This window comes from Bos taurus, chromosome 10 (assembly GCF_002263795.3).
Source record: "Bos taurus isolate L1 Dominette 01449 registration number 42190680 breed Hereford chromosome 10, ARS-UCD2.0, whole genome shotgun sequence".
Classification (NCBI taxonomy): domain Eukaryota; kingdom Metazoa; phylum Chordata; class Mammalia; order Artiodactyla; family Bovidae; genus Bos; species Bos taurus.
This window is the reverse complement of record NC_037337.1, coordinates 67,437,522-67,453,644: the sequence shown is the minus strand read 5'-3', so window position 1 is coordinate 67,453,644 and position 16,123 is coordinate 67,437,522. Positions and strand designations below refer to the sequence as shown.

At 38.4% G+C, this 16,123-nt stretch overlaps 1 protein-coding gene across 2 annotated transcripts in view; it reads left to right on the top strand.

Moving 5' to 3' along the window:
* The window catches only part of WDHD1 (WD repeat and HMG-box DNA binding protein 1), a 53,538-nt gene extending 50,856 nt beyond the window's left edge, over positions 1 to 2,682 (top strand). Inside the window, exon 26 of one of the 2 annotated variants that reach the window (XM_005211844.5) lies at positions 1,873 to 2,682. In XM_005211844.5, coding sequence (XP_005211901.1) covers positions 1,873 to 2,070 — 198 coding nt within the window. In that variant the 3' untranslated portion in view covers positions 2,071 to 2,682. The remainder of the gene's footprint in view (positions 1 to 1,872) is intronic. The other variant, NM_001192766.1, reaches the window with a different exon arrangement.
* The last annotated feature ends 13,441 nt before the right edge of the window (positions 2,683 to 16,123 follow it).

Genomic DNA, 16,123 nt, shown 5'->3' with positions numbered 1-16,123 from the left:
TCCGACTCTGTGTGACCCCATAGACGGCAGCCCACCAGGCTCCCCCGTCCCTGGGATTGTCCAGGCAAGAACACTGGAGTGGGTTGCCATTTCCTTCTCCAATGCATGAAAGTGAAAAGTCAAAGTGAAGTCGCTCAGTCGTGTCCGACTCTTAGCGACCCCATGGACTACAGCCCACCAGGCTCCTCCATCCATGGGATTTTCCAGGCAAGAGTACTGGAGTGGGGTGCCATCGCCTTCTCCATTTGACATCTAGATCTATATAATAATTATTTAGTGTTGGTGGTTAATTTTTTGGCAGATATACTACCTACATCTGTATAAGTTTCTGCATATTGTAAGTTAGGGGAATAGCCCAAGAAAAAGTACATTGCTTTTAAGTCAGAATCAAATAAAATTAGTAAGTACAACTGGAATTAATTCACATTTTTGGACAACTGCTTTAGAGCCCTTGTAAGCAGAATTTCTTAAAATACTATTTACTTCCACATTGAATACTAAATAAGAAGTCTGCTTTGTGAGGAAACAATCGGTGTTCTGTTCTAGCCTTTCATGTGGAAATTAGGACAGGTGACTTGTACCTGTTGCTTCTTAGGTCATTCTCTGCCATGTAGAAAAAGGCTAGGAGCAGCTTTCTTTTACAAGGGGAAGGAATGTGTATGTTGTATCAAATCTCAGACTTACCTTCCCCAGGGATGACAAGGGTACAGCAATGGGTACCTTGTGACATAGATACTTACCTTGATAAACTGGTTTTACAAAATAAAGGTATTGCAAAATGAGGAAACTAGAAACTAGTCTAACCACCTCTAACCTTCTTTAGAATCTCATTAGCATCTTTGTGTGTCTCGTTTTTTGTGAGCATTTATAAAAGGATAAAAATTCTAAAGTATTAAATAAAATGGCATCTGAATGAATAAGACCATAAGCTGAAACTGTCAGCTTATGCAGGAAAAGAGGAAGAGACATGGCAAAACTTGTGGTCATGTTTTTGAATACTTAAAATGTAATCATCATTTTTAGTGTAAACCTTAATCCAGTCTGTTAACGTGAAAAATTCTACAGGTCACATGTACCCTTTTCAACAATAATGACTGGGAAGGAAAATAAAGTAGGAGGAGGAGGAACTGTTAGAGATTAAAAGAGGTTTAAGAAATAAATGGAGTGAGTGAACCCTGTTAGGTTCTCGCTTACTGAATAGAAACCAATCCCAAAAGAACATATACCATATGTAATATTTGTGATATGACAAAGTGATGGGGGTGAAGATCAGAGTACTGATTGCCAGGGGATGGAGCCTGGGAGAGGAATAGAGCAGGGCAGCATGAGGGATACTTGTGCTTGTGGAACTGTTCTATATCCTGAATGTGGTGGTAAATACACAGCCTATGGTAGAATTACACACACACACACACACACACAAATGAGTTGGAATAAAAAGAGGGTTTTATCGATGTCAATATCCTAGCTGTAATAGTACGGTATAGTTTTGCAAGATGCAACCGTCGAGGGAAACAGGGGAGTAAAGGGGACACAGGGGCTTTCTGTATTATTTCCTACAACTGCATGGAATCTCTAATACAACTGAATCTCTACTAATCTCAAAATAAAAGGTTTCTTTTTTAAACAGTACCTGTAGTTATAATGGTTAATGGTAAATATGGTTAAATACAAGCAGAGTTTAGATTGAAATACTATAGTTAGAATGTAAATTTTTTAATGTGCCCTGCAATTAAATAATAAGCAATTTATTTTTCAAAAAAATGAGAACCCTTAATGATTAGCTTCGCAATTCAAGTGCTAATTATGCTGCTTTACTGCATAATGTTTCCTGTAAAATGTAATCTTTTCTCTTCGAATATTTTTACAAAGGCATGGGCTGCCAGGGCCAAAGGAGGAACTGCAAGTGATGGAGCTGAAGAAAAGAAGCGAAAACGTGTGGTCGATGAAAGTCAGGAAACTGAAAACCAGGAAGAAAAAATGAAGAATTTGAATTTACCTAAAAAGCAAAAACCTTTAGATCTTTCTACGAATCAGAAACTGTCAGCTTTTGCTTTTAAGCAGGAATAGAGTAAGGAGGTAAATTTAGAACTTAGGAAAGTAATGGATCTTTGGTGAATCTAGACCTTTAAAAAAATCTGTAGGAAGCTCTTTAAGTATTTTTGAAAGAGTTTAAAGATTGCTGTTTGTCTTTATAAGATAATCCAGTAATTATGTTGGTGCAGGTAGCGGGGCATCTGTAAAAACTATCGTCTCTGCAGACTGCTCTGCCCCCAAATGGAGGGCCATTCAGAAGCATGACCATGGCCACTGACTGGAGGCCACTGTCATGTCCCATTGCAAGCTGGATTGATTTTGTTTCTTACCTTCAAAATCATCAAAGCCAAGGTCTTAAAACCTCTGAGCGTTGAAGCCCCTTCTAGAGTGTTCCTTGTTTGGTAAATATCACATATTGGGAAGTACTACAAAAGTCCTCTTCCAAAGTGTGTTACTATAGACTGCTCTTATGTCTATACTGGACCCAGGGGACCATATTTTTTTTCATATGGGCCCTAAACATGTAAATAATTTTGTAGATGAGACCTTTGTTTTGGAAATTTCTTCATATATTACTTTTATCTGTTTGTATTGCCTGTTTTGTTTTTTTTTTTAATAAAACTTACATTTTCATGTTTAGCTTAATATGGTCTTCACATTGTATTTCCATGAAATGGAAGTGTTTCTAGAAAATATATTTTATGTTTATTACCATAATTTTCACTACCCCCATCTTGTTTCTGTTGTTGTTCAGTCACTAAGTCATGTCCGACTCTGCAACGCCATGGACTGTAGCCTACCAGGTTCCTCCATCCATGGGATTTTCCAGGCAAGAATATTGGAGTGGGTTGCCATTTCCTTCTCCAGGAGATCTTCCCCACCCAAGGGTTGAACCTTGGTCTCCCGCATTGTAGGCACACACTTTACTGTCTGAGCCACTAGGGAAGCTCATTTGTAACAGTGTTACAAACCTCCATCCATAGTACTTCAGGCACTCTGTTTACCAAATCGAATCCCTTGAATCTGTTCATCACCTCCACTGTATAAATCATAACAGATTTGATTTAGGTCATACCTGAATAGCCTAATGGGTTTCCCTATTTTCTTTAATTTGAGCCTGAATTTTGCAGTGAGGCACTCAGGATCTGAGCCATAGTCAGCTCCAGGTCTTGTTGTTGCTGACTGTGTAGAGCTTCTCCATCTTTGGCTGCACAGAATATGAAAGAAAGTGAAAGTGTTGGTCGCTCAGTCATGTCTGACTTTTTGCGACCCCATGGACTGTATAGCCCACCAAGCTTCTCTGTCCATGGAATTCTCCAGGCCGGAGTGAGTTGCCATTTCCTTCTCTAGGGGATCTTGCCGACCCAGGGAATTAGCCCAGGTCTCCCACATTGCAAACAGATTCTTTACCATCTGAGCCACCTAATTTCAGTATTGACCATCTAGTGATATCTGTGTAGAGTCGTCTCTTGGGTTGTTGGAAAAGAGTGTTTACTATGACCAGCGTGTTCTCTTGACAAAACTCTGTTAGCCTTTGCTGTGCTTCATTTTGTATTCCAAGGCCAAACTTGCATGTTACTCCGGGTATCTCTTGATTTCCTACTTCTGCATTCCTCTCCCCTATGATGAAAAGGACATATATTTTTGGTGTTAGTTCTAGAAGGTCTTGTAGGTTTTCATACAACTGGTCAACTTCAGCTTCTTTGGACACCTTCTAACCTGGGGAGCTTATCTTCTGGTGTCACATCTTTTTGCCTTTTCATACTGTCCATGAGGTTCTTGTGGCAAGAATACTGGAGTAGGTTGCCATTTCCTCCTCCAGTGGACCATGTTTTGTCAGAACTTTTCACTGTGACCTGTCCATCTTGGGTAGCCCTGTACAGCGTGGCTCATAGCTTCATTGAATTACACAAGCCCCTTCACCCTCATCCTGTTACACATTAAACACACAAAGGTATTGAAGATACTATTTTGATAATATTGAAGCTCAGCATATGCTCCTGGTAAACTACTCTGGTTATCAGCGTCAGCAGTACTTTATTGAGCAAATCTTTGAAGCCTTGATAAGAGAGTAATTGAAGACTGAGAAAGTGTTTAACTCCTCTTTTGTTTTGAACAAACAAGATTTAATTAAGTAGTTCATACATTTTTTTGGTTAGTATTCTAAGCAGAGCTTAATACAAGTGAGCCACTTTATGAGGGACAGTACAGGGGTACTCTGGGGTAGGAAGATAGTAATAAAATCAAGTGATTCAAAATTGAGGGTAGTTTTAGGTTGGAAGGGACAAAATATGTTGAAATTTTAGATGTGTAGTGGCCAAAGGATATTTCTTGTCTCAAGATTGGAAGACAGCATTTCTGATTTTTTATGTAGGAGCTGGTATTGAGAGGCATTGTAACACAGGTTAGGAGCACAGATTTCAAAGCCATACAGACTACCTGAGTTCAAAGGCTCACTGTAATACCTACCAGCTAAAAAACCTTGGGCAAGTCATAGCCTTTGTCCATTCACCTGTAAAATGGATATATTAATAATATGTAATTTAAAGGTTGTTAAGAGAATTAAATGAGGTAAAAGCACTTACCTGGCACATTGTAGTGTTTTAGATACTTATCAGCTATTGTTACTATGTTGTTGGCTAGTTAAATCTTGCTTTGTCTTTAAGTTTGATTCTGAATTAATTATGAATTAATGTTGGTTTCAAGATCCTTAAGTAAAAATTTTTTATATTACTTTGGAAAGCATGCTTATAGATAGGTATTTTGTTTTTACTTCTCCAACTTGCTTTTTATCACAGTGTATAATATATAATACTTAAGGATATTATACACTTGAGTGTTATATTTCAAATCCTTGAGTTTTATATTTCAAATCCATAGGAACCTGATGATACCAAGAATTTGCAAAAAATTTTTTTCTTTTATCATTGTTTTTTTGAGTGATGCCTCATGGCATGCAGGATCTTAGTTCCCCATCCAGGGTTTAAACCTGTGCCCCCTTCAGTGAAAGTGTTGAGACTTAACCACTGGACAGCCAGGGAAGTCCCTGTAAAAGGTTGGTCTACATTTGTTTGGTTGAAGGAGAGTTTTTGTATTGACCTGGTTTAACTTAAAAATCCTGAATATTCATTGGAAGGACTGATGCTGAAGCTGAAGCTCCAGTACTTTGGCCACCTGATGTGAAGAACTGACTCATTGGAAAAGACCTTGATGTTGGGAAAGATTGAAGGCAGGAGGAGAAGGGGACGACAGAGGATGAGATGGCTGGATGGCATCACTGACTCCATGGACATGAGTTTGAGTACTCTCCGGGAGTTGGTAATAGACAGGGAAGCCTGGAGTACTGCAGTCCATGGGGTCGCAAAGAGTCAGACATGACTGAGAGACTGAACTGAACTGAACTTAAAAATCAGAACTCAAAAATGAAGAAATATCATCCCTATCTCATTTCTAAATAATATTAAACTTTAAAGGAAAAAATCTTTTCAGAGAATTGGAACTTAATGGTAAGAAAATACAAATGGAAATAAATATATTAGCCATCATCATGATACCAGTACTGTTGCCTATTTTGAGCTTATGTTCTGTAGAAAGTGGTCTTATGCTCAGTTTCATTCTTCAGTAGAAAAAGCTTCTCAAAGAGCTTATTTAATAACTTTATATTCAAAAAGTCATCTAATTATCCCAGAGAGCAAGTGAGTGAGTACTGGGTTATGCCTACCAACTGTGGGGACAGTGGTAATCTACAACCACTCTAAATGCAGCAGCCTGAGGTAAGCCACTCTGCCTACTCCCTACCATGGAGCAGATCCCTTTAGACAAAAGGATGAGACCCATCTATGTAGAAAGTGTCTTATTCAGTGACTGGTTGTCTTAGGGGCTCTTTTGATTTTCCAGCTATTTTATAATGGAAGTATGTAATTTTCCCCCAGGTGTTTATTTTTAAATTTTTTAAACCTACAGAAAATTTCAAAGAGTACAGCAAACATACATATACCCTTTATCTAGATTGACTGATTGTTGACATTTTGCCATAAACGCTTTGTAAAACAGGGTTTTCCTGAACCATTTGAAATATGCAACATGACACTTCACCCCTTGGTACTTCAATATATATCCAATAAAGACATTCTTCTACATAACCACAATATCATTATTATAACAGAAATTTAACAGAAGAATATTATTGCCTAACATGCATTTCATACTAAAATTTCACCCAAAGTGCCCATTAGGCTTTTCCCCCTCAGATCTAGGATCAGTCAAAAGTATTGCATTGTATTTAGTTATTAGTAGTACATACTTTAGTTATTAGTATTACATACTAATAAAGAATGAGGAAGAACATCACTCCCAATCCTAATACCCACAGGTGACCACTGGTAAATGTGTATGTCATTAGGTTTTTTTTCTGTATATATATTCTTTTTTTATTGTTTTCACATAGGTGTGCAGTCCAAATTCACACTCGACAGAGGGTTAAAGGAAAAATACAACAGCCCAAGCCTATAGTTTAAAGTGCAGCCTTTTGCTGGTAGTATTCCTGTAATTAAAACCAGTTTCTACCTACTCAGGAACTGTGTCATAAAGAGCAAAAACTGGTGGAGTGGAAGGTAAACATACTGGAGTCAAAAAGCCAAAAGTTGGTTCTTTGAAAGACTGATACATTAGAAAAAAATCAGATGAGATAAATCATTATACAAAGAGAAAAGCATAAATAAGTAATATTAGAAGTGAAAAGGAAATTATTAACAACAAAATCTACAGATTTTTTTTTTAAATTAAGAAGGGACTTTGGGACTTACCTGGTAGTGCAGTGGATTAAGAATCCACCTGCCAGGATATAAAATTAACACACAGAAATCCCTTGTATTCCTATACACTAACAATGAGAAAACAGAAATTAAGTAAACAATTCCATTCACCATTGCAATGAAAAGAATAAAATACTTAGGAATAAATCTACCGAAAGAAACAAAAGACCTATATATAGAAAACCATAAAACACTGATGAAAGAAATCAAAGGTGACACAAATAGATGGAGAAATATACCATGTTCATGGATTGGAAGAATCAATATAGTGAAAATGAGTATACTACCCAAAGCAAGCTATAGATTCAATGCAATCCCTATCAAGCTACTAACGGTATTTTTCACAGAACTAGAACAAATAATTTCACAATTTGTATGGAAATACAAAAACCTTGAATAGCCAAAGCAATCTTGAGAAAGAAGAATGGAACTGGAGGAATCAACCTGCCTGACTACAGACTCTACTACAAAGCTACAGTCATCAAGACAGTATGGGACTGGCACAAAGACAGAAATATAGATCAGTGGAACAAAATAGAAAGCCCAAAGATAAATCCACACACCTATGGACACCTTATCTTTGACAAAGGAGGCAAGAATACACAATGGAGAAAAGACAATCTCTTTTAACAAGTAGTGCTGGGAAAACCAGTCAACCACTTGTAAAAGAACGAAACTAAAACACTTTCTGACACCATACACAAAAATAAACTCAAAATGGATTAAAGATCTAAACGTAAGACCAGAAACTATAAAACTCCTAGAGGAAAACATTGGCAAAACACTCTGACATAAATCACAGCAGGATCCTCTATGACCCACCTCCTAGAGTAATGGAAATAAAAGCAAAAATAAACAAATGGGACCTAATTAAACTGAAAAGCTTTTGCACAGCGAAGGAAACTATAAGCAAGGTGTAAAGACAGCCTTCAGAATGGGAGAAAATAATAGCAAACGAAGCAACTGACAAAGAATTAACCTCAAAAATATACAAGCAGCTCCTGCAGCTCAATTCCAGAAAAATAAACGACCCAATGAAAAAATGAGCCAAAGAACTAAACAGACATTTCTCCAAAGAAGACATACAGATGGCTAACAAACACATGAAAAGATGCTCAACATCACTTGTTATCAGAGAAATGCAAATCAAAACCACAATGAAGTACCATCTCACGCCAGTCAGAATAGCTGCTATCAAAAAGTCTACAAACAATAAATGCTGGAGAGGGTGTGGAGAAAAGGGAGCCCTCCTACACTGTTGGTGGGAATGCAAACTAGTACAGCCACTATGGAGAACAGTGTGGAGATTCCTTAAAAAACTGGAAATAGAACTGCCATATGATCCAGCCATCCCACTCCTGGGCATACACAGAAACCAGAATTGAAAGAGACACATGTACCCTAATGTTCATTGCAGCACTGTTTACAAGAGCCAGGACACAGACGCGACCTACATATCCATTGGCAGATGAATGGATAAGAAAGCTGTGCTACATAAACACAATGGAATATTACTCAGCCATTAAAAAGAATGCATTTGAATCAGTTCTAATGAGGTGGATGAAATTGGAGCCTATTATACAGAGTAAAGTAAGTCAGAAGTAAAAACACCAATACAGTACATTAACGCATATATATGGAATTTAGAAAGATGGTAATGATGACCCTATATGTGAGACAGCAGAAGAGACACAGATGTATAGAACAGTCTTTTGGACTCTGGGAGAAGGCGAAGGGGGGATGATTTGAGAAAATGGCATTGAAACATGTATATTATCATATGTGAAACAGATCGCCAGTCTAGGTTCAATGCATGAGACAGGGTGCTCAGGGCTGGTGCACTGGGATGACCCTGAAGGACGGGATGTGGAGGGAGGTGGGAAGTGGGTTTAGGATGGGGAACACATGTACACCCATGGCTGATTCATGTCAATGTATGGCAGAAACCACTACAATATTGTAAAGTAATTAGCCTCCAATTAAAATTAAAAAAAAAAGAATCCACCTGCCAATGCAGGGGACACCGGTTCAATCCCTGGGCTGGGGAAGATTCCACAGGCCAGCTGCAGAGCAACTAAGCCCATAGGCCACTGAGCCCATGCTCTGGAGCCTGAGAGCCACAACTACTGAGCCTGCATTCTGCAGTTACTGAAGCACTCGCTCCTAGAGGCTGTGCTTCACATGAGAGGCCACTGCAATGGAAAGCCCATGCACAACGAAAAGTAGCCCCTGCTCGCGCAGCTAGAGAAAACCCACGCAAGGCAAAGAAGACCCATCACAGCCAAAAATAAGTAAAAATAAGAGGCTTAAGATGGTCCGTTTTATGTGTCAACTGACTAGGGTACCATTGTTATTTAATCAAATACTAACCTATATGTTGCTATGAAGGTATTTATATTTATAGAGTGTTTTAAAGTTCATGACCAGTTGACTCTAATAGATTATCCTAGATAGTCTGTGTGGGTCTGATTCAATAAGTTGAAAGGTCGTAAGAGCAGAACTGAGGCTTCCCTGAGGGAGAAGAAACCACACCTGTAGAAAGCAGCTTCCGCTCATGCCTGAGTTTTTCAGGCTGCTTTTCCTTAAGGTCTACCCTATGGTTTAGGGTTTTAGTCCTGCCTTCCAGCCTTCACAATCATCTAAATCAATTCTTGCAATAAATTTCAATATATGTCTCCTACTGGTTCTGTTTCTCTGGTTGAATACTAATTCAAGACTTTTTAAATAGCTTTATGACTATAAAGTAGAAAATTCTGATGAACAAGTTTCTATAAAAAAGACCAAAATTCTGCTGCTGGTGCTAAGTCACTTCAGTCCTGTCCGACTCTGTGCGACCCCATAGATGGAGCCCACCAGGCTCCCCCATCCCTGGGATTCTCCAGGCAAGAACACTGGAGTGGGTTATCATTTCCTTCTCCAATGCATGAAAGTGAAAAGTGAAAGTGAAGTCGCTCAGTCATGTCCGACTCTGAGTGACCCCATGGACTGCAGCCCACCAGGCTCCCCCGTCCCTGGGATTCTCCAGGCAAGAACACTGGAGTGGGTTATCATTTCCTTCTCCAATGCATGAAAGTGAAAAGTGAAAGTGAAGTCACTCAGTCGTGTCCGACTCTGAGCGACCCCATGGACTGCAGCCTACCAGGCTCCTCCGTCCATGGGATTTTCCAGGCAAGAGTGCTGGAGCGGGTTGCCATTGCCCAAAATACTTAGGCATAAATTTAACATATGTGAATTATGTCTGCAAAGTTGTTATTTAAAAAATTGAATCAAGTTGCAAACTTTCAATTGCAAAATAAATGAGTCATGGGTATGAAATGTTCAGCGTGAATAAAGTCAATAACTATGTAACATCTTTGGTGACAGATTGTAACTAGATGTGATCATTTGGAAATTTATAGAAATATCAAATCAGTACATTGTGTTAACAGGAGCTAACAGTATTACAAGTCAGTTGTACTTCAAAACAAACTTACAGAAAAAGAGATCAGATTTGTGGTTTCCAGAGGCAGGGGTAGAGGGGAGGGGAATTGGATGAAGATAGTCAAAAGGTATTAATACAAATTTCCAGCCCTAGGATAAGTACTAGGGATGTATCTAAGTGTCAGACATGACTTGGTGACTGAACAACAACAGTGCACAACATGATATAATTAACACTATTGCATGTGATGTAGGAAAGTTAAGACAGTAAATCCTGAGTTCTCCTCACAAGAAAAATTTTTAATTAATTTTATTTTGTATCTATATAAGATGATCACTGAACTTATATAAGATTACTGAACTATATAAGATATTCACTGAAATTATTGTGATAATTACTCCATGCTGTATGTGAGTCAAATCATTATGTTTTACACCTTAAATTTACACAGTACTGTTCATCAGTTATATCTCAATAAAACTGGAAGAAAAAAAAAAACTGACTCAAAGAAATAGAAAATCTAAATAGCCTGTAGCCAGTTTAAAAAGTTAGTCTATATTTTAAATACTTCTCTGAAAGAAAGCACCCAGCTGGGTTAAGAGTCAAGCACTATTATAGTCAAGTAAAAGTTACAACCATATATTATTGATACAGCAGCTGTCATTAACCTTGATATCAAAAGCTGACAAGATTAGTTTTAAAAAGGAAAATTGTAAACAAATCTCATTCATGAGCATAGAAGAAAAATTCTAAGTAAAAATTTTAGTTGGCCAGATCCAACTTTGTGTTTATAAAGATACTATTTAGTTATCCCATTGACTTGATTGCAAGAATATAACATTGGTCTAGCATTAGAAAGTCAGTTAATGTTGATTAAAGGACAAAATTAAAGTGTCTTGCATAAAATCATGTATCTATAATATCATATGCTATGCTATGCTAAGTCACTTCAGTCGTGTCCGACTCTGTGCGACCCCATAGACGGCAGCCCACCAGGCTCCCCCGTCCCTGGGATTCTCCAGGCAAGAACACTGGAGTGGGCTTCCATTTCCTTCTCCAATGCATGAAAGTGAAAAGTGAAAATGAAGTCGCTCAGTCGTGTCCAACTCTTATCGACCCCATGGACTGCAGCCTAACAGGCTCCTCCGTCCATGGGATTTTCCAAGCAAGAGTACTGGAGTGGGGTGCCATTGCCTTCTCCATAATATCATATAAGAAACGAATTGCCAGTCCAGGTTCGATACAGGATACAGGAAGCTTGGGGCTGGTGCACTGGGATGACCCAGAGGGATGGTATGGGGAGGGAGGTGGGAAGGGGGTGGAGAAGGCACTGGCACCCCACTCCAGTACTCTTGCCTAGAAAATCCCCTGGACGGAGGAGCCTGGTGGGCTGCAGTCCATGGGGTCACTACGAGTCTGACTCGACTGAGCGACTTCACTTTCACTTTTCACTTTCACGCAATGGAGAAGGAAATGGCAACCCACTCCAGTGTTCTTGCCTGGAGAATCCCAGGGACAGGGGAGCCTGGTGGGCTGCTGTCTATGGGGTCGCACAGAGTCGGACACGACTTAGAAGCAGCAGCAGCAGCAGCAGTGGGAGGGGGGTTCATGATGGGGACCACGTGTATACCTGTAGCAGATGCATTTTGATGTATGGCAAAACCAATACAATATTGTAAAGTAAAATAAATAAATAAATTAATTAATTAAAAATATATATTAAAAAAAATCATGTATCTTGTTTAAAGGTGTTTGTGCCATTCTGGTTTTTTTCTGACACTTTCTGGAATTAACTTTTTATGTTACTGAACTGTTTCACTCAAGGGCTTGTAAACACACTACTAATGTATTCTTATAATGAGGGTAATAATATAAGCATAAATTTAAACTAATGCCAAACTTTTTAAAAAGAGGAGAATGCTATTATTCTTTTAATTGTAAACTGTATTTCATTTACTAGAACTCTCTCTTCGGTTTTCTCCAGGTATATTTTTCTGTCAGATTGTATATGTATTGTAATTGTATTGTAGAGATACTTGTTGATCTCGCCAAGAAACCCAGGTTTTCAAGGGAAGAAACCATGTTGGTGGGGTGATTGGCATAGTCGATACCGTATAATTTTTGGAACTTGGTAGGCTTAGGATTTATATATTGCCTCTACCACTGAAGCTATGTGACTCTGGGAACCATTTAACCTCTGTGATTCTGTTCCCTGTGGTCCTTGTAATAGAAATTACAGTGATTTTCTGCTCAGACCTCCTCAGAGAACCTCACTGGCCACATCGCCAGAAGGATAGCCACTTATCACTTGCTATCACTTCTCCAGGCCACACCACACCAGAAGTGCACAACTGACCTCAGTGATCCCATCTCTCTTCCTGAAATTTGGAATGTGGACACCAAGGCAGAATCAGTTAATCTGAGGAACCAAGCTTCATGGGTATGTAAAAGCACGTGCTGTGGCCATAGCAAGGGAGAGCTAAAGTTGTGGGGAAGCAGAGAAACAAACGAGCAGGGGAAAACCCTTTTGCTTCTCTAGTGAAAACAGACAAGTGGCAAAAAAATTAAAAACAAACAGATGTTTTCAGGTAATCATTATCTCAGATGCTTTTGTGGCCCTGATAACAGAAACCCTAGAGAAAGAAGGATGAAGAGTAGCGCTCTAATTCTTAAAGAATGCTGTAGAGCAGATTAATGGCAAATAAAGTATTCAATGAAAGTTGGAACCTGCCTTCCACAGAGTGTTGTTCCTCTCTGAAGACAGATGGTTTGGAATTGATATAGTTGGTTTTTCTAAAGAGGGAAGAGTATTAATGTGGTTCAATGAGATAGAGACTCTTCATGACATCATTTCACCCTCAAATGTTATAGCAGCTGATTAAAAATAGTAGCTTGGCATATCTAGAATATGTAAAGAACTCGCAAACTCAGCATTAAAGACAAATGTAATCCAATTAGAAATGAACAGAAGACACAAACATACATTTTCCTAAGAAACGTTTTTCTTAAGAGGATATACAGAAGGTAAATACATGAAAGGATGTTCAAGAGTATTAGCTATTAGAGAAATACAAATTGAAACTATAGTGAGATTTCACTGCAGACCTATCAGAACAGCAAAGTGAAATGACAACACTAAATGCAAGTAAGGATGCAGAGAAACTGGGGTCACTCGTATTGCTAGAGGGAATGGAAAATTGCACACCCATTTGAGAAAATAGTTTGATAGTTCCTTTCAAAACTAAAAAGAACTTACCTACATGACCCAAATTGCCCTTTTAAGCACTTATCCCAGAGAAATTGACTTATTTTCACATAGGAAATAACTTGTACATGACTGTCATAGCAGCTTTATTTTAAATAGCACCAAACTGGCAACTACCCACATGTCCCTCAATGACTAAATAATCTCTAGTACTTTCATACCATGCATGGCATACTACCCTGTAATAAAAAGGAACAAATTACTGATACAAGCAACAATTAGGATTAACTTCAAGAAACTTGAGCTGACTGAAAGAAAGCCAATCTCAAAAGGATATTTTGATGTCATTCCACTGCATGATTCCATTTATACAACATTCATGAAATAATACAGAGACAGAAAATGTATTAGTAGTTGCCAGGGTTAAAGATGGGGAGAGGGGGATGTGGCTATGTAGGAGTGACAAGAGCAAGTCTTAAGGTGATGGTACAATTAAGTATCTTGATGACGGTGGTGGTTTCACAGGATTTACTTGTGATAAGATTGCATAGAGGTACACACACACACACACACACAAATAAGTCTGTGCTGGTGAAATCTGAATAAGTGTTATAGATTATTTCAGTGTCAATTTCTTGGTTTTGATATTCTATTAATATCACTTTGTAAGATAGTAATACTGAGAGGGGGGATATCTGAGGAATATCTGGGGGATATCTGGGGAATATTTAATTTCTACAACTAGAAATGAAAAACTTTAATGAGGCATCTCTACCTAATGGAAGAGAATTCGTATCCCTGACCCCCAACAGGGATATAAGCTCTTTAAGAGCAGACATGGGTTTTGTGTATTGTCAAAGCCTGGCACAGTGTCTCTCCTAAACAAGATAATCAATATGTTTTTCTTGTCAACACTAATAAAGGATTCTGAGCTCACAACTGAGAAACCTGAATGTTTATTTGTATGCTGCTGCTGCTGCTAAGTCACTTCAGTTGTGTCCGACCCTGTGCGACCCCATAGACAGCAGCCCACCAGGCTCCCCCATCCCTGGGATTCTCCAGGCAAGAATACTGAAGTGGATTGCCATTTCCTTCTCCAATGCATGAGAGTAAAAAGTGAAAGTGAAGTCTCTCAGTCATGTCCAACTCTTCGCAACCCCATGAACTGTGCCTACCAGGCTCCTCCGTCCATGGGATTTTCCAGGCAAGAGTACTGGAGTGGGTTGCCATTTCCTTCTCTAGTTTATTTGTATAGTTATCAGTATACCAAGAAAAGTGCTCATTAGCATTTTGAAGTCATTTTATGATTAATTTGGAGAAGGAAATGGCAACCCATTCCAGTATACTTGCCTGGAGAATCCCATGGACGGAGGAGCCTGGTAGGCTACAGTCCACTGGGTCACAAAGAGTCGGACACGACTGAGCGACTTCACTTTCACTTTATGATTAATTTTCAGAATAAAGTGGTAATAAGAAAAAAAACTTTATTTGAAGTGTTCACAAGAATTTTAACATAGTAAACCTCAACTCAAACATTGACACACAAACAATAAAAAATATTAAAGAGTATCATCATACATCATTTTGGCAAAACAAGATGGTCCAAGTTCTTGTCACAAAATATTGCATAGTGACATTTTTCCTGTCAAATGACTAACTGGATGAAAATACCACATTTCTTTTGTGTCCTTAAGAATATGTAGGTCATTTATCGATTATTGAGTTTTGAGAAGATTCATCTACAATATATTCCTCTGAAAGCTCATAACCTGACCAATTTTGCCATCATTAACAGAGTCTAAGAGTGCTGCTACCTGCCTCTTTCCATTTATCTTCTGATTCATCTAGTAACTTGGAAACATCTTCCTCTATCAATTTCCTTTTATTTGCCACTATGAATGGAAAATGAAAAATTCTGAATTCTCAACTTGTTGTATGAAATCTTGAAGCAAACCATAAAGATAGTCCCTTCAAGTCTTATTTTATTCCTTCTTGAAAATGAAAGCAGTACTTTGGGCACTATGATAGGAAAACTGCAGGATAATATATTTTTTAAAGACAGTGCATCATCTTTTAGGGGATTTCATCATTTTCCATTTTTTGTATAACTTAATTCTTTTTAAAATATAGCTAGGATAAGGTGTATGATAAGAGTTCCCTAAATGATGAAGTGGCAAAACATGAAGTAAGAAAAATAAAATCAGTAAAATCCCATAATGTGTCTTAGATTTATCAAAGTGTCAGTGGCCCATATGGTAATAAATTTTATTTTTAAAAATTCTATATTCCCTTCATTTTGGGGGAAGACCTCTAAGAAGGAAAAAGTTATAAAATAGTACTCCATATAGAAACTTAGAACTGCCCCAAAAGACAATTTAAAAACTAGTTTCAGGTCCAGCAGAGCCTGAGGTTATTCCATGGGTTAATGATGAGCTATTGCTAACTCGCTTTGGATAATGAGGTTACAAGGATAGAACACTGTTGGTTGCCCACCGAAAAGCCTTCCCCTCTTTTTACTTAGTTTAATGGAACCCTCATTTCACTTTGCAACAGCAACAATGGATGTAAGCCATTCTTTTTTGCCAGCAGTTGGTCTTTGGGTGGCTGTGTTTTAGCCAATGAAATAAGGAGAAATCTCCTGGGGTG